Genomic DNA, 19,636 nt, shown 5'->3' with positions numbered 1-19,636 from the left:
TTATCTGTACCTATTCTGTATGTAATGTAATGTAATTTATGTAAAGTGTACATAAATGATTTAATTTGTTATTTTTATTATAAGATGAAATATTGTAAATAATGTTCTGATTGTATTGTATTGTTTGTTAATTATAAAATTACTTAATATGGAGCAAACTACTAATAAACAGCGTACTCCTAGGTAAGACTAAATTAATCAGATATCAGTGTAAAACATACTTATTAAATCAGTGATAGATATATTACACAACAATAAATCATTAATTAAAAACAATCTATGAAATTAGTCTGCAAATAAGTCGTTTAACATGTAAACATGCTAACGAAGTTGCATATGCACCTACCTGTTATTTACCAGTAGGTTTTAAAGGTTCTTCAGGGTACGACTCCGGAGGTACCACTGCCACACCTCTGACAGACCACAACAGTGATTTGTTGAAGCGCTTGTCTTATCTGTTTAGAGGGAGTGGTAAGGGATGTAGATTTATGAGTTCTTCGGAGGTATTGTGGCTTATTTGTGGCCAACCTCAGCTAGGACTCCAATCCTATGTAGAGATTACTACTCGCACTATTATAGGTCATACCATCCACACATATCTATTAAATTTCAAAACTGCTTAACTAGAGAACTGGGTGTGGTGGTGGTACCTCCCTTGTCAAACTGTATTAACTTAACTACTCTGCTATTATTCACTAGAGTGATGTCGAAACATCAAATCATTTTCAATGTTATCCGGGCTATTTGATTTTTATATTGCCATACAAATTTTAAGAAAGTATTTGCACCAACAAGAGCTTTTTATAAAGAAATATAAGTACATCACTTTACTAATACTAATTATTATTTTACAGTGTTTTAGGTACCAAAGTAATAGTCACTAATAATTGTTATTATATTACTTAAAACCTGATTATGACTAAATAAAAACTCTATTAAACTTTTTCAGCAAATGTAGGGAGTGGGAGCGGCAGAGGCGTAACAAATTTAATGATGCTATTTCCAAATTGGGAGAGATTGTGAAGGCGATCAATAAGGCTAACAGCAGTACAGGAGATGGAGATGCTGACAATGTCCAATATCCAAAAATTGAAATAATCCAGAAGGCCATTATTTGTTTAACAAACTACGCCCAAGAGAAAACTCAACTAAGTAAGTAAAGTTTTAAAATGGTATCTTTAATTTTAGGAAAATATTTTATTTATTATTTATAAATTCTTTAATAATGCCCTTGTACCGCACTATGAGTCCAATATACTCTCAACACATTTCAAGAAGTATAAAATGTTCTTCATATTAATTAGTCAAATACATCTGTAATCACCACCAAATAGAAAAGGAATAGGTATTATTTATGTCTGTTAAAATAAAATTTAAATTTCTATCAAATTTTTGCCAAAGAACGTTTTGACAATTTCTTGTAGGCTAAAATTGTCATATGTATGAATAATGAGTTTTAAAAGAGAACACTGCACTATACAATTTGTACACTACAAATAATCTGTAAATGGCCCTTGAGCTTATGTAACATTGTGTAAATGTAAATGCATACCAGTTCACTATTTCTATTACAGAATATTTTGTATTCTGATACAATTAATATTGTCATTACAGAAGCTGAGATACTGGCTCTGGAGGTCAAATTGGAAGGTATCAAAAAATCTGATAAAAAGGATGTCAGTATTCAAGTGTCCATTGTAAATAAAAAAAATCCAAGTAAGTATGCTTTAAGGAATATGTTACTTATATAAAACATTTCATTTAAATAAAATAATATACTAGTATACATATCACCATCAACATGTGTTTTGCTCCAAAACAGAGCATCATCTGAGTTGACTCTACCTCGATTCATTGTAAGAAGGTGGTAGAACCATTTCTGGTTAGACTCCGGTTTCACCACTGCCAAGTCTATTTCTGCCTATTAACAGTAGTATTAAGCATTGCTGTCTTCTTTTTTGAAAGATGTGGTAAGGGGATATACTTTTCAAAAAGTAAGATTTATTTTGATGTGAAACATCTGTAGCCGCACGTAAAACCGATTTCTGGCGTGGCGACGCATGCCGTGGCGACGCCACGCTATACGATGGTATATATATACAGTCTATATGCAGTAGTGTGTACGCCATGCGCAATAACTATTACCGAAGTCACTGATTAAACGAATTAAGTAGTCACGATTTGAAATAAATTCGTAAATTTTTGTATTTAATGAAAATAAATGTTTATTCAATAAATAGTCATCGTTATCTGGAAAAAAATCGTAATATTTTATTTTATCATTATGACATATTTAGTTCCTATCACAATATGTTCTTTTCTGCATATTACTTTTACAAAATAATGTCGATGTTTCACATCTGCCAGGCGTCCCGTGACGGCTCACATTTTTTTTGTATGCATACATATAGTAAGGTGAATGGAATGCTGCATTGTTTTAAAAAATATATCACCAACATAATTTTTGGTAGATTATTGTTGCAAAGATTTTACCCTAACTTTAAAGCATGGTTTCTGCAAAGTAACATCCCAATACTATTAACTATGATCTCTTTGTTACAGATGGTAAATTTATAAGAATGGTAAAACTTCAAAAGTCAAAGCAAAAAGCGAAAGATTTGCCTAAACCTGCAAACAATAAAATAATTGAATCTAAGACTGAGAAATCTGTTACAATTCCCGCCCAAGAGAAATGCCTACCAAAGCTACCAAAATTGTTACCCCTGTCTAGTAATACCAAAAAAGGTAAGTTGAACTAAAATAATTAAAACATAGTTCTAAGGCTTCTACAAGCTGAAGAAACTGATGGACCTTATGTAATTTCAAATATCGAAAAATAATGCTAAGCACTTATACGGTAACAAACTTTAATACATTTTTTTTATATTTGCAGGGCCAGAAAATACGTTAGTAATGCTTCCAGCGACACCATATATTTTCCCACAACGACCGCTACTCTTTCCTACTGTACCTCCAACAATCGTTTTAGTTGATACAAACTTACAACCGTTAAATAAACCGTCGCCCATTCCCATTATAAATAGAAATAGTACTGACATTACAAAAACCACAATGGTTAATATTTTGCCTATATCAGCATACTCACGGCCATTGTCAGCAACAAAATCTAAGAAAAACAATTCAAAGGCTAAAAGTAATAACAAAAAAGCAAAAAAAGTAAACCCAGAAGAGAAAGCAGACAAAGAAACGATACCGGTAAATAATGAAGATACAGCGAAAGAAAAACCAAAAGGTGAAAGCATAAAAGATAATAGTGATAAACAAAAAAATGTTGAAAGTGAAAAGAACAAAGCAGAGTCACCTTCTACCAAAAGTGTCCCCGAGACAAGTGAAGACAAATCCAAATCGGAAAATGGTAGTCTTGCTGTTATTGATCAAGAAGTTAAAATATCAGATAAAATTATAGAAACAAAACCGAAAGAAAGTAATGTAGATTTAAAAATCGCTCCTTCATCCAAAGCTATAGAAAAACCAATAATTCAAAAGCCGCTTCCACCTTCAACTGAAAAGCCAGTAAATATAGAAAGTCACTCTGCCTCTGAAAATAATTCAGTAAAAACTAACAAGAATGTCTTAAATAAAGAAATATTAGAAGAGAAAACTAAAGAAACAAAATTACCGAATATCTTAGAAGCAACAATGTGCGAAAACGTCGATGGTGGGAATGCTAGACTGGAATTGGCAGAAGAACTACTGGCAGCTTCACCTACTGCTGCTTTTCTGATGTCTTTTCCACTAGTCAGTGGGAATCGAGCTGACAGTCCTGCAGAAGATACCCAAAATCCTTCACATTCTAATCCAAAAGACAGTAACTTGAGACGAAACGAAGTAACCCCACACACTGTCCCGTATTTTGAAAAACCAAATATACTTAGTAAAGTTAAATCCCCGACAAAAAATTCCAACCCAATTATTGCGATAAATAAACCAGACGCACAGAAATATATCAGTAATAATATAGTTACTAGCAAAGCAGAAACAAAAACAACTAATTTAACGGCTGTAACAAGTGCATCAAATGAAAATCCGTTCTTAAACTTAACAATGCCTTCGCTTATTTCAACGAGTTGTTCACTCACAGATTCTACTTTTGGTATGGATTTCGATTGCAACGTAAATAAAACCACCGCAAGCCATACTTCTAGTTACGTTAATAGTAGTAATATTTTTTACAAAGGTGATCCATTTAATACAGTAAAGAATACTATTTATAGTACAAGTAGTATTTCATCTGGACATGATTTTAATAGTCTCGGACTATATCCGTGTGCTATGGAAAAATATACAACGAAAAGTAAAACAGATTACAGTAATGTTGAGGATAATCTTATGAAAATTGGATCATCCAGGTTAACTTATGACATTGATCTGGGCTGGTCTCATAAAAGTTTTGATTTTGTTAATTGCACAACTAGTTCAAATACATTCAACAAAGAAAACATATTAACCTCAGCGGCGACTACATATTCGACATCTTACAATCCTTTTAATCCAGATTTTCATGTACCACTCGTTACAAACACTAATAAAAAGGATCATGTTCCAAGCAAACCAAGTACCTCTTTTCCTGAAGCAATTTCAAGTTTATATTCCCAAACAACAAACCTGTGGACCGATGACGTTCCTTTATATAATAATCCAAATCTCTCCAAAAACTATAGCACTAAACAAAATTATCTTCCAGTAGTCGAACAACCTAGTGTAAATGTAAAAACAAGTATTGCAAAACAATATGAAATAAAACATGCAACAGACAATAATATAGGTGCTAACCCCAAAGCCTCAAATAGTACGGGACCACATCAAATGCCTGATACAAAGAAGTCACCTAGTAAAATGCACATAAACTGGATGACGTCAGAAATCAGACCGATGCAGAATAATTGCAATCAACCCCAAGCAGAAGTCAAGAATACTCATAAACCATTACATTCACAAGTGTATCATGTGACAAAGAAACAAGACCACAATGACAGCAATTATTTCCCTATAAATATGCACAATTATCCGACGCAACCTAATCAAGAAGAATTCCAAGTATGGCCTACAGCCAGGCCGGCAGGCACCACGGAAATAAGCATAGATCCTCCACCTATCAATTTACCAACATTGGTAGGTGATTTAGCATTAGGACCTCACGATAAAAAGAAAACTGAAATGATGGGACAAAGAGCCCCACAGCCTGATTTACCAAATTGTAGCAGTTTTCTTTCTGTTACTCAACTTATGAATAGATCTTCAGATAATATGCCATCTCGTTACTACGGGCCAAGCCTCGAAGCGCCGAAACCGATTCCTTCTAAACAAAATGTAACAAACGTAAGCGACACAAATAGAAAAGCGATGCCATCACGATTAGAAACCAACTTGCAACCTAGTTACATCTTCAACGATCCAAAACAACTAATAAGCAATTACGAAAACATGACACAATTTTCGCAATCTAAAAGTAAACCTAATAAAACTGAGAAGAGCACTAAAAACCAGAAGAACAACTATTCGGCGGAGGCCTTGATACGCGGAGGTACTTGTAGTCAGAAAACGGTTGATAACACTAGTATGAAGTTTATGGCGCCATCGCAAAAGTATAATGACTTTAACATAGCTCAAGATAGCAGCGTCGCTCAGGTTTCACATTTTCCACCGATAATAGATTACTCCGACAATAGCTACACCGGGCAACAATTTTCTGGGACAACTTTATATAATTCTACCACGAACACAATTTCCAATTCGTTTTATTCTAATTTTATGCCGGGAGGAACTAATCTTATGGCAGGAAATTATACTGGCGGGCCGTTCACAACCGACTTTATGGATTATAATCAGGCAGCCGAATGTAATTACACGAATCATAAATACGAAGAGCTAAAAATGAAGAATAATTCCACTATATTCCACCAAGATAAACTGCCCACGACGTATAAGAGCACGAGGAGAGAATCCGCCGCAAAACATAAATTGGAATGTTCGAAAAAGGAATCTACTAAAAAGTATCAGAGTAAACGAGCTAAACTAAGCAATGAGGTGGAAGAATGGAATGATAACTCTCATCTTCTATGGCAGAATAAACCGCCGACCAAACGCCATTCAAATCTTATGTCCGAAGAAATTCCTTTTCCTAACTATGTTGGCAATCAAATGTCTACTAATTATCAGACTGATTTCTTCAACGGTCACCTGATGTCTTCAAATATGCAAAATATGGGTCATCACAATGTAGATCGTTCGTTAGCTAGTTTCCCAGTAACATCCCGAGCTAATTTCAACCTGAGCACAATATTCCCGGAAATAACAATGGTGAGTTCAATGCTATGTTTATTGTTTACCAGTTTGAGACAAGGTGTGTTTGATTATTCTATTTTTATAGACCTGAAAGTATTAAATGTTCCTTTATTGTTTCAGAAGGTGCAATAGTAAATTACAATAATGTTTAAAACACTTGTATACGGCAGCATCACAAGTCTGTGATAATATTTATTATTGTTTTTAAATAAGATTTACAGTTATGAAAACTTTAATGTTGATATAATAAATTATCTACAAAGATACTATTTTTTTTTATAAAACCATGTTTAGTTTACTTTTGGTACATGCAACTAATCCTCATTAGTAAAGTCCTAGCAAAGATTTTTCGTTATCCTGTTCAGATAAAACACATAACTCATCGTTTAGTACGAGACTCGAGCAACTTAAAAGCAAGCAAATTTAATTTGGATTTTAATATGGGAAATTATAAAACGATAAAATAAAAAAAAACTTAGCGACTGATAATGACATACTGTTTTAATAACTTGTGCGACTACATTACTAAGTGAGCGACTGGAAATATAGAGAGGCAACTTTAGTATTAAGATAGATTAGGTTTTTCTAATTGAATTGGTTAGGTTAGGTTGGAACATATAAGACAATATAAAAGTAAGCGAGCAGGGCGCGGCAGCGCCCGGTACCTTTTGACCGGCACCGGGTACCCTTTGAAGGTTTCCTCCTCGAGAAGAAAAAAAAAAGGTCGCTCAAATATAATGAAGCTTCTGATTTCGTATTTTAAGTAACTCACATTAATGTTTGTAAGTTGCTGTTCTGTTGATTTCTCGGCACTCGCACCCAGTCCCTCCCTTAGTAATACTATAACTAAAATTCATTATTTTTGTCGTTCAAAACTTTTATTTCCAGTCACTCGTTTAAATACTACCCTTTTAATATTATGAGACATTGCTGTAGTGTAGTAGTCGCCCGATCTCGTAAGAATTTTACGCGGAGGTAGCTTCAATTTTGTAGAAATTTGATTTAACACACAAATAACATGTGATGTGATGCAATGAAAACGCAATGTAACTCATAAGTACCTAAAACATATTATATTAAATTAATACCGATACATAGAAAAGCGTTGGGGGGCCGCACCAACAAAAATCAAGCGCGCGTAACGCACTGAGTATTCTGGCTAATTAAAAGAATAGTTTCTGTAGCGGAAAACTTTCAGGTGACCCATAATTAACAATCAGAGTTCCATACGACATCTTTTCTTTTTCGTCCTCTTCTGAACAGAAGGTGGTAGAACCCTGTGTTTTGACTCCGGCGGCACCACCGCCACACCTATTTCTGCCTAATAACAGCGGTGTTCTGTTTTGAAGGGTGTGGTAAGGGAGACTTCCTATGCGTTCCAGCTTAGTCCTCAGAGGTGGCGGCGCATCTGTGGTCGAACTTAGGTAAGAATATCTAATCTTATCTGGGTTGATTACATAATGTATCCACTAACCATCAGGTGGACTTAATAAAAAATAACAACCCAATGTCTACTCTCCGCGCTAGATAGGTAGATAGGTATCTATACGCCAGATGCAGATGCTAAGACAGGAAATAATAATCCGCCAAATTCGCCAGTCTACCGTACCAAACTACACAAAGGAATAAGTTTACGATAATTTACATTTATGGTAGGTACGACATTCGATATCTAATGTCGCATGTGTAGGAACCTTTGCAGTAATACAAACGTGTTTGCCTTGACCGCACTTTGCTTGCTTATGGTATTCATTCATACAGACATTCAGATGATAAAATTATTCAAATTCATATCAGAACACCTTTTGATAGATAGGATAGGTAGATGTCTGTTTTTTAGCCCTATAAGAAGGGTGTCCCTATAAGAATGCACGAATACTTTTTGTTACAAAAAGATAATTGCAATATTAATATTATACTTAAATAAATTTCTTTATTCGATTGCGATTAGCACAAAATACTGTATAAATAAAATATGTATCATACTGTAGTTATATTAGTGAATCCTATCCTATATGAGTGAAAGCGCACTGTGATTATTTATAGCCCGATTTGCATTGTACCTACTCTTCAACCAATGATAATTAATTAAAGCTATTTTTAAAAATCATGCGCTTATTTCCATAACAACAATAATAACTTTGTCCTTCGCCTAATTCGCACACTTCATTGCATCTGTTTAAAAGTAGATAAACACACATAATGAGGCACATTTGACATAACAAAAACATTGAAGCCTAAGCTATGAGTCACTAAGGCCAGGAGACTTCACACTTGTAGACAGCTTTAGTCTGCAAATTCTGCAACTACAGGCCGCGTTCTCTACGTAGAGTCGTAGAAACGTCAGTACGCGTCAGTCTAAGCTCGTCATCGGTCGACGTCGCCGCGCCCCACACGTTGGCCGCGAACGCGGGAAAAACTTTACAATATGGGGGGAAAATAAGGAAAAACACTTCGGAGTCGATTCAATAGTTAAATTTACATCGCGTAAAACAAGACATGGTTGTAGTTGTAATATTGATATAGTAGTGAAATATTTTGGAAATTGAAAAATGCTGAAAATTTTGGCTGTAGCTCTGGTGAGTACCTAAACGATTTTATGAGACCCCCTAATTAAATTATGTTGACTAAAATATATATTTGTATAATTGGAGCTAAAATATAAATATAAACGCATTTCCTGAATAGTAATCCTTTTAATTTGGAAATAAATTAGTAAGATAGTCTGATTCATTCATAGGTAGTTCTATATAATTGCTACCTATGCGTAGGTATAAATAAAATAACGACGACTTTCCTTCAAAATCAGTTAAATAGTCACATCTAATATACAACTATTTTCCATATACCGTCAATATAAAGTTAACCCTACCTGCATTATGTTAATTAAATATCTACAAAATAGTCACTTAGTTTAATGATAATTTCTTCGCCTCATTGTATAACAAGTTTTCTTGATACTTGACATGCTTATAAGTAAACGTTGAAATACGTTATAGGTACATTGTGTTCGTTCTTTAAATTTAGATCTTGAATGATAATGCAATGATTAACTATATAATATGAATAATAATAAATAAATAAATAAACATTGTATTATTGAATTATTCACAATGTTTACAAGTATTATTACAAGTATCCACCACACATACCTATTCACTACAAAAGATACCTACATACCCTATTTTATAATTAAAACATCATTACAAATAATTAATATTAAAAATCAAATAGGTAGGTATGTCATACAACCCAAAAACTAATTTCTTCCGCCAATCAATTTCTATTAAAATACAGATACCCACTTGCGATAAGAATACTGGGATGTACGTACAATATATTACGATATTCTTTGCTATCTACCTTTATATACATATTTTTATTTCGCATAGTAAAAAAGGTTTGCAATAATATTTTTTCCACAAGAATGTCTACTGAAACAGGCTGGGAATAAGAAGGAAGAATTAAATTTATAGTAGATAGATAGTATAGAAACGTGTCTGAAAATATATTCTTCGTTTAATGTTTAGAACACAATTTTTTTCTTAACCTAGGATATTACAATACTCATTTGAAGATGCCAATACAATTATATAATTCGCGAACCAAGTACCTATATTTGTAGTAATTCGTGGGCCCAGCTTATTATTATTAAATCATAAACCCTCTCCAATCTCAATAAATGAAATCATCTCTAATTAGTCGATATATATAAAAACAAACTCCAAAAATGATAGATAGTGAATTTTGTCACCAATCTGTCAATTATTAATTTACTAATAGCTCATGGCAAATATTATTTTAGACCTTGATCATAGCAAGTGTGATCCATAGTGATTGGTTTCAGGTTGAACACTTATCATAATTGAGGTTGGTCTATTACATAGAAAGGTAGAATTACAAGACAATTTCTAAGTTCATCTATATTTTTGTCAGTATGATTCCAATCTATTGGAGATCTCAAGCAATTTACGGTCGAACTTACAGATCTTAGTCGTTACATTAAGTGTCGGCATAAATTGCTTTTATTACACATAACGGTCTAAAACCTACGCGTTTTTTCCAAAACTGCTCACTCCTGTGACCTCTGATTCGTGGTACCCTGACCGAAATTTTAAACAGTCAAAAGTAAACATTACTCATTTTAAAAATAAACTTTTGCGCAAAAAATATAAGTAAATGAGCAATAAACTTGAAACAATATCGCATTTAAATAACGTCTATATACAGAAACATGAAGCATCAATGCCGAGGTTCGGGAAAACGAAGAATAAATCGTGCGAAAGTACATTTTATTAACGAGTATAGCTAATAAATTTAATTGAGTAGGTAAGTAAAAAGATATTTAAATTTGCCCAAAAATTAAGAAGTGAAAGTTAGTTTTAAAGATTAGTTACTTATATACTCGATTCCTTTTATTTTTCGAATTGTCATACGACTCTCTTACCTTACAATTATATTATTATACATTATACCCTTTATTATAATAACTAAATAGATTATAATAACTAAGTACGTCCTCGTAGGCAAAACATCCAAGGTTTTACTGTATTACGATAGATGACAAGTTTAATTGGCAATTTGTTTTTCTTTTTATTACCCGACTGCCAAGGAAGGGTTATGTTTTTCGCGCGTATCTTGTATGTTTGTCTTTCTTTATTTGATCCGATCTAACAAACGGCTGGATGAATTTCAACAGTTAAAGTGTCATTATATTTGTCTCAACGACCCGAGTGTCCTTAGATAGGTCTTAGTAAAAAAAAATCAAAACGGCGGATTTTTGGCGCGAAATAGTAACACATTTAAAAAAAAAAGTTAACCGAACCTATCGAGTAGGGTATCAAATGAAAGGAAATTAAACGGAGATTATAAAAACATATTTGTATATATATAAAACAGTAAGGTGACTGACTGACTGACTAACTAAATGACTTTTTCATTTTTCAGAAATCAACGTACAGCCTAAACCAAGGACCTTACAGTTCTGAAATTTTGCACACAGGTTCTCTATATAGCTTGAATAAGTACTAAGAAAGGCCTTTTGGAAATTCTACCCTTAAGAGGGTAAAATAGGGGAAAACAGTTTTTTAGAAATCCTTTAATTTTGAAGCAACTACTATAAAATTTTGTATTTGGCTTTCTGGATAGGAACAAGGACGCACTTATTTATCCCCTTCCGAAAAATCAACCCCGTAGAGGGTAAAATAAGGGTTAAAAGTTCATTTGAACAATCGTCAATTTTGAAGCAAACATTATGACATTCAGGCTTCACCGATTTTCACCAAATTTTATATACATATTCAGTAGGTCTGAGAATCGGCCACTATCTTTTTTTTTTACACCTAAGTGATAAGGGTTGTTCATCCTTAACATTTTTTTTATTTATATGGCAACACAACGTTTGCCGGGTCAGCTAGTACATATACTCGTATATACACATCGAGATGACTGTCTGACTAAATGAGAGAGTTGCTGTGCCAGAGATCAACGCAAAGGGAAACCGCTGTACTTAAGCGTGCTGGAATTTTACACATAGGCTCTTTATATAGCGTAAATGAACACTACGAGGATAAAATAAAATAGGATAATATTGTTTGAACATCTTTTGTTTTTGAAGCAGACACCTACTATGAAACATTGTATTTGGCTTTCTGGATAAAAATAATGAAATGCCTATTTTACTGCTTTTGGAAATTCTACTTCAGCCTTTTTGGTGCAGTCGGGTTTTTGATTTTTTTAATTAATTACTTGTGTTTAAAGTAATTACTAAAGTCAAGTAGAGTCGCCATTATAAACACCGGAAATTAAAACTTAGGTATTTGCATATCTTATAGAGAATTAACTCAACAAATCCCGCACCTATATATTTTGTAAGGTATTTGATAAATAAGTGTGTAAGTAACAGTTAGCCTTTAGTTAATTAAATGAGAAATAATGATTTTAATACTATGACCACCTCGACCAGACGACGAATAAACTTAACAAACCGTTGATCTTTGAGTGTCATGGACCCGTTCCATATAAACAGAAGTTCTACTAGACGTCAGCCTACTTTTATGTAATTCCACCGACATGCAAGAACTAAATCACGCCTAAAATGGGCATAGCGGTTGTAGTCCCCAATACTCTTACACTATATAAGATCAAATGACATTCATAATGATATGTAACTAAATCGCATGACAAAATAAAAAGCGTACGTTTACCTGAATTCGCATGTTGATATCACTAACAAAATATCAATGTGTACTAAACATGGCATTAATATGTATCGGGCGCGACCGCTCGACAAGGTTGCGCGGGCGCCGGGATCAGGTACTGTTGTTTAATGATGCGGGTTCAATCCTTCCATAACGTACGGGCCAACTCCGTCATGAATACAAATGCTGAGCTGGTGAAATTCTTTTCCCTCGCAAAATACTGCTTAGCAACAACGTAGGTAGAGTTTTTTTTTATAATGGAGTAGCAAATGAGCTTTCAGTCCCCATCGACATCTGTGACCAATTCGATGTAGAACAGGTTTTTACCTGAAGCTGATCAGTTGCGTTCCTATTCGCGAGGGTTGAGATTGTCGCCTCGTATGTAAGTCAGTCAGTCTGCATCCACATTACGAACCCTTCCATCGAAACATGGTGTGGCGGTAATCCCTCCCATATTAAACAATACTGGCTCTAACTCTACCACCTTTCAAACAACTCTAGCGTGCCACCATTTAAACCAAAACATGGCAAAGCGAACACTGCTGATATAACGCAGAACGACGTGATAAGATGTGCTGGTTATAGCAACTTTTTACTATACAAAAGTCTTTAAATTTTCGTCCGTAATACGATAGGCATTCAGTAATTTTGTTCTCATTATTTGTAGACTATTGTAATAAACGTATTTAACTCCTTATCTTCGGTAAACATGAAATTTATTATTATTTTCATACTTAAGTATGTTTGTAAATAATTATGTTTTTATAGTTATTTTTATTTTATAATTGTGTCCACTAATTATTATAATGAAATTTATTTAGTATTGAACAAATAAATGTTATTCATGAATCTGTCAAACTCAGGAAATAAAGACATCCGCACTGATGTCATTTGGCTCTATGAGAACTTTTATTGAATTGAAATACAGGTATGGTTGCGAATATTAAGTAACTCATAACTATTTATTAAGAAATATATGTCACAGCAGATACCTATATCCTTATATTTAAAGTAAATTATTTTCATATTTTATAGTAGGTAGACTTAATAAGTACCTACTATTGAATCCTGTAGAATATTTTGCTTTTCACATAGGTTCTATACTTTTGTTAACGAAGAATTATCTAATCTATTAGAATTTCGTAAATAAAATATTGAAATAAAATTATTTTGGTTAGCAATTATAAAAGTAATAATTTGACTTGTTACAAATATAGGCTATGTCACTCTCATAATTTAGACGAATCCAACAACACTTCAAACCTTAAAATCCGTCCAGTCATACCAAAATTCGCTGATCAACAACCCTACTCTAATGTATTATGTCATCATCATTATTGTATAAAATACCTTAATGTACAATACGACGAAATAAAAAGGGTTTATAAATTTAATATGCGTGCGCGTGCGCTTGTGCGGGCCGTTGACGTAGTGACGCGGCAACTATGTCAATGCCGTAGCCATACTATCTATCGACTCTTATCGACCTCTTCGATTATTGGAAAACAACATTGCGAAACGTTTAATCCTCTAATTTGCTACAAATACAACTAGCATTACCATTACCCTTTACATACTCGTATTACCTTCATACGCTTAATCTACAAAATATTTGCTATCAAAGCATAGTTATAGATATGTTAATTTCCGCTACATGTAACTGACCTATTAAATGGTTATTACGACTATTTAACTTGCATTTATGTTTTTGCCAATTCGTTTAGTAAATTCATTTACTAATTAAGAACTGAAACCTGAGAAGTCTGTAGGACACCTCTGCCGAGTTCAAACATAGTAAGAACATTTCTATTAGAACGGAAATCCTGTAGCCATTTTCCATTTCCTTCGTCAGAACATATCAATGGTTATGCTGAATCTTCACCTGGCTTTTATTTTAGTTTCATAAAAAGACAGTTAAAATAAAACTATGTGTAAAAAATGGAGTTGACATACCTACATAGCGCTATAGAGCAGATGACATGTCATGATTATCATGGAATTACCAATTACCAATTGGTCAATGATTTAAAGTTGTAGATGACACTTTCCCTCCCCAATGAACGGTCTTTTACTATTATTTAGTTAGCCTTTATTACATACAAATGTCATACTGAATTTTCCATATTTTAAATTAATATATTACAATAATTGTATTAGGTACAGCGACTTTTATTATTAAAAATGCATTTATCCTATTCGAGGCGTATGCCAAAAATAAGTACATTTAGTAAGCTGGATTTGGAACATCGGAACCATAAAACGAGATCTCGCCGACTTTTATTGGTAATAACGAAGAATCTAACACAAGTTGAAATTAAATAAATTCAGGCAATTCGCTAAAGTAAATTCATTTATTTTCATTGCTCCATTAATTACTATTCATTGCATCTTTTGTTTTTACAACCATTTGCATAGAAATTAATTTATTACCTGTTTTAACCATAGATTAGTAAAGATTACTCACTCCTAACAAGAAAATGTACCCAGTTTTGAGAATTGAAATTGCGTAAAAAAGTTTTGCCACGTCTCCGTGCTAAAATGTCCCTAAAATATTTGAAATAATTATTTATTTATTACGTAATTATTACGTAAATTAGTTATTTATTCGTAAATTTTCTCTAAAAATGTTTTTATTTGTCAAGGATTCAAAAAAAGAACTTACTAAAATAAGCCGTTGGCTTCATTCAATTTCAAGGCGGCGAAGCATATCTTTAGTAATCTATGGTTTTAACGGGGAAGGAAAACGTGAATACAACAAGTTGTTTTAAATTCTCGGTTACATTATTTACCTAAGAAATATGAAGACAACCTATTTGTAAAGTATGTACTTCGCCAGTTCCCATTAGGTGGTAGAACGGCGAAAGGTGGTAGAACCCTTTGTGGTTCGACTCCGGCGGCACCACCGCCACACCTATTTCTACCTAAAAACAGCAGTGTTAGGCGCTGCTGTGTTCCGGTTTGAAGGGTGTGGTAAGGGAGACAGACTTTTCCGAGGCGTTCCAGCTTAGTCCTCAGGGGTAGCGGCGCATCTGTGGCCGACCTCAGGTAGGAATACCTAATCCTATCTGGGGTTGATTACAGATGTCCATGGGCGGCAGAAGCCATGTACCATCAAGTGGACTGCATGCTCGTCTGCTACTCTTATACTTTAAAAAAAAACCATAGGCGGCAGTGAACAATATTGTAAATTTAATCAAATGAATGTCAATATGGAGAGCTGATTTTAATAAATAAACTTATTTTTATCTATTTATAAATAATCAATGTTTAATGTAAAAACAGTTTACTACATTTTTCAGTTTTCTTTGTCAACTGATATTCTTTTTTGTTTGATAGCTTTCGTGTTACCAGTAAAAATTTGGAAATATATTTCGATCAATGGGCGAACACTAGTATCAAAATGACCTTTAAAGTTCTCATTGCTTAATCAAGTCGAAAATTTCAAAGCTTGGGATCTTATTACAAAATCGGTTTTAGTAATAAATGGTAGTAATTCGGGTCAGCCAATTTGCTATGCCTTAGAGGCAATTGAACATTCCAAAACGACTTTTCTATCAGTTTTAACCAGTGTTTCTCAAAATGAGCGATAACGCCCCCTTGTGGGCGCTGGAGGCTTAATTTATAACGGTGAAGGGCCCAAAGAAAGCTCAAAAGCGTAAAAGCAGATTAAGAAGCGATACCTATGATTAAATTTTGTTTTTTTACTAAATAGATTAAATGTGGAATTGAACTATATTAGCTTTGTTAAAAATGGACCGAAGTTTTTTCGACTTATTTCAGAGACACGTTATTATTATAAAAGTAACTGATCAATCGATCGATCGGGGCACTCGAAAATAATCTATTCTAAAGTGGGAAACACAAAATTAGTTTGGGAACCACTGGGTTAAACGGATAAATCTTTAAGTTATAGATACGAGTACGTAGTTAGTTAAACATTGCCATCTCGTTCCACTTGATGCTTACCCAATTCACTCCAGCTGGGTTTATCTCAAATGGGAGTGGATCGTAATAGAACTTTGTTGTTATGGAGGGCCTTAAATTAGGATTCAGTACACTAATATTATGGATTGTTGGACTAATATTCAGTGGGGATTTTTAATTCGTCATATGTATGTTTAGGATGCATTGTGAGAACTTATTATATACCTACTTTGCCACTTAATTATTAGGTACGAAGAAATTTATTTTTAAATTATTAATTTTACTTTTAACTTTACCATTTAGGTAATTAGTGAAGTACCTATTGATCAACATTTTGAATATATCATTCACTAACCGCACAATCTAAGTCTTTTAATCTCAACGTATTTTATTAAGATAAAGATACAAATTCCCGTTTTGTATATCTACATTCACATTTGCTCTTTATAATTATGTACATATGATTTTAGATACACAAGTCTCTTTATTTTTTGTATTAGATATAATGTGAAGTTATAAAAAACTGTGATGGACAGATAGACAGCAGACAGACTGAGTGACAGATAAACTGACATATGATTGATCTAGGATACATTCCATTGATACTACGGAATCGTCATTTTCTATTTCGTATTAGTTAATACTCCTGTGGGCGTATAACTACCATTTCTTTTTTTTACATATTATGTACATTTTGTAAATAAGTTTCTATTAGTATGTAGGTATATTTTTTTCTAGCTTAAATATATATTTATTTGTTTCTTATATCTTAATGTAGATAGTGTTGTAAATTAAAAAAATAATATATAAAAAATAATTTTAAACACGACATGCGTTGTGTATAAAAATACATTATTAAATCCATAGATATACCACTATGTCTTTATTAGTAGTATATCTTTGATTAAAAAATTATGAGTTATAGTGTAGGAGAAATTTACCAAGTTGGACGTTTTGCAAAAATGTCTTAAAACTCTTCGGGAATGGGTATTTGAAACAAGGAACAGATTGAAACTGTTATATGAAACGTTTCTAAATATAATTAACATTTCTTAATAGCGAATGCATTCATGCAAATCCCATCCATGAAACAGGTTGACTTAACCCGGTCATAGTAACATAAATATCTCCCACGGAAGCTATTTTTATCAACATTGTACCAAAATGCCCTCCCGTCAAGTGCGTTACGAAAATGTTCACACATCACAAGCACTATGACACTCGCTCGCAAAAGTATCAATGTAATAAATATAACACACTTGTTTGTGTTTTCTAACTTCTTTCATACTCATTGACATGTTAACCTAGTCCCACTGCTGGGCACGGATCTCCTCTCAGAATGAGAAGAATTAGGCCACCGCACTTGGCAAGTAATTCTGAGATTTTTTATAAATCTCTCAGGTGTGAAGGTTTCCTCACGATGTCTTCCGTCACCATTTAATCAAGTGATAATTTAATAGTACGCTCATACGTTTATTTTTTAAAATCAGACTTTCGTGCTTGGGATTTGAACCTCCGACCCTTCGATCTAGAGGCCGAGTTTCAACCGCTGGACTATTGCTGCTTTTATACTCATTGTATTCATATCTATTTTAAATTTAACTCCATCTTTCACGTTTACGAATACGATTAAACAAAGTCAGTTATTAATACACATTCATTTATAAAAAAATGTAATGTACATATAAAACTATCATGGATAAAGAGCAGATGATATCTTATTAGGTACAATACTAGGTTTTTATATTTGTTTCTTAAATTGCCTATATTATTTAAATTATAATGTTACTATTATGTTTAGCTTTGTCAGCAGCAGAAACTGTCACATCGCTAAAAATAATATAACCAAAGCTTCTTAACGCTCATAATTACATAGGTATTTATCTATTGGCATTTGCGTGGGCTGTTAAAATTACTAATGTACACGTACATTATCATAATACACATACAATATCATAATCATTTACATAAATTAATAATTAATACTCAATACAGATACGTATTAAAGACGCTGTTAATCCCGTGCCACTCTTATTTAAATTACTTCAATCATATCTGTGAATGCCCAATTAGATGTAACGGCAGTAATTTCAGACGTCGGTAACTAACTAGAGCTGTCAAAGTGAAACAATAGGTAACGTCGTTTATTTCGAACTTTAGAAGTAGGCACGCTTTGGTTAATAACATTATAGACAGCTTTGTTATTGTCCCTGTAGTTACGGGACTAGAATAGGGCTACGGTATCCCCTGCCTGTCGTAAGAGGCGACTAAAAGGGGGCTTCCGGGGTTGCGGGCGGCAAGAGTGGGAGCTCGAACCGCCCGGCCAGCGGCCCCCGGAAGGACGACGGTATGTGTGGTCGCATACCGTCGTATACACCAGATGGTGTGGCGAGCGTCAAGCTCACCTGGGCGGAGCCCGACGGGGCAACGCGCTAAGAGGACTCCGGTTGCGTTCCTTTGGAGATCCCGGAGCTCTCAACGCAGCGCAGAGGACGGCCACCGGGGGGGTTTTAGTGCGGTAAAAATCCCACATAACTCGGTGTCGCTCCCACGTTGTCGGGTACCTTTTGAAGGTTTCCCCCTCGACAAAAAAAAAAAAAAAAAAAGACAGCTTTGTTATAAACAAGCTGTATCCGCAACTTCGTTTGCCTGGATTTATAATCTATACTAATATTATAAAGAGGAAAACTTTGTTTGTTTGTTTGATTGTAATGAATAGGCTCAAAAACTACCAGACCGATTTTAAAAATTCTTTCACCATTCGAAAGCTACATTATCCACGAGTAACATAGGCTATATTTTATTTGAAATATATTTGATAAATAGATTTTGAGGCGGTACAAAGTTTGCCGGGTCAGCTAGAAAAAAAATAAATCGGAAAATTTCATTTATCACGTTCACGAAGCACGACGATATACTGAATTTCTCCACTTTGTCATAAAAGTTACTTCTAAATAACTTGTCTTGTTTAAATGTTATGTCAAGATGTGGATTATATACTTATATTAAACCCTTGATTTCAATTCTCTAGTTTTGGTTTGATGCCATTTGAAACATACAGACAAAATTTATAAAAATGATGGAAATTGCTACTTACTATTATTTATTCTCAATCCACCTTACTACATTTTTTCTAAAATATCTGGTGTACAGACACGCGAAGCTTACCTTCTTATTATACGTATACTTATATACGATAATTTGTG

The 19,636-nt window shown here is 33.7% G+C and overlaps 2 protein-coding genes across 3 annotated transcripts in view; both read left to right on the top strand.

The window, feature by feature from the left end:
• On the top strand, window positions 1-6,572 carry LOC140753045 (uncharacterized). Its single transcript, XM_073087410.1, has 6 exons — window positions 1-183; window positions 950-1,152; window positions 1,615-1,716; window positions 2,563-2,745; window positions 2,894-6,321; window positions 6,427-6,572. The coding sequence occupies exons 1-6, from the start codon at window positions 149-151 to the stop codon at window positions 6,436-6,438; spliced, it is 3,963 nt and encodes a 1,320-aa protein (XP_072943511.1). The 5' UTR covers window positions 1-148; the 3' UTR covers window positions 6,439-6,572.
• Window positions 6,573-8,636: 2,064 nt separating this feature from the next.
• The window catches only part of LOC140753046 (guanylate cyclase 32E), a 71,591-nt gene continuing 60,591 nt past the window's right edge, over window positions 8,637-19,636 (top strand). For both annotated transcript variants that reach the window (XM_073087411.1, XM_073087412.1), the window contains exon 1: window positions 8,637-8,885. In XM_073087411.1, coding sequence (XP_072943512.1) covers window positions 8,859-8,885 — 27 coding nt within the window. In that variant the 5' untranslated portion in view covers window positions 8,637-8,858. The remainder of the gene's footprint in view (window positions 8,886-19,636) is intronic.

This window comes from Epargyreus clarus, unplaced genomic scaffold (assembly GCF_041222505.1).
Source record: "Epargyreus clarus isolate Ecla_fem2 unplaced genomic scaffold, WU_Ecla_fem_2.2 ptg000026l, whole genome shotgun sequence".
In the NCBI taxonomy this organism is placed as follows: Eukaryota; Metazoa; Arthropoda; class Insecta; order Lepidoptera; family Hesperiidae; genus Epargyreus; species Epargyreus clarus.
The sequence above is the reverse complement of the archived record's forward strand: the minus strand, read 5'-3'. Positions and strand labels throughout refer to the sequence as shown.

Coding starts and splice junctions, on each gene's coding strand:
- LOC140753045 (XM_073087410.1), top strand. CDS start 149: ATGGAGCAAACTACTAATAAACAGCGTACTCCTAG. Junction 1,717..2,562: donor TGTAAATAAAAAAAATCCAA/GTAAGTATGCTT, acceptor TCTTTGTTACAG/ATGGTAAATTTATAAGAATG. Junction 2,746..2,893: donor GTCTAGTAATACCAAAAAAG/GTAAGTTGAACT, acceptor TTATATTTGCAG/GGCCAGAAAATACGTTAGTA.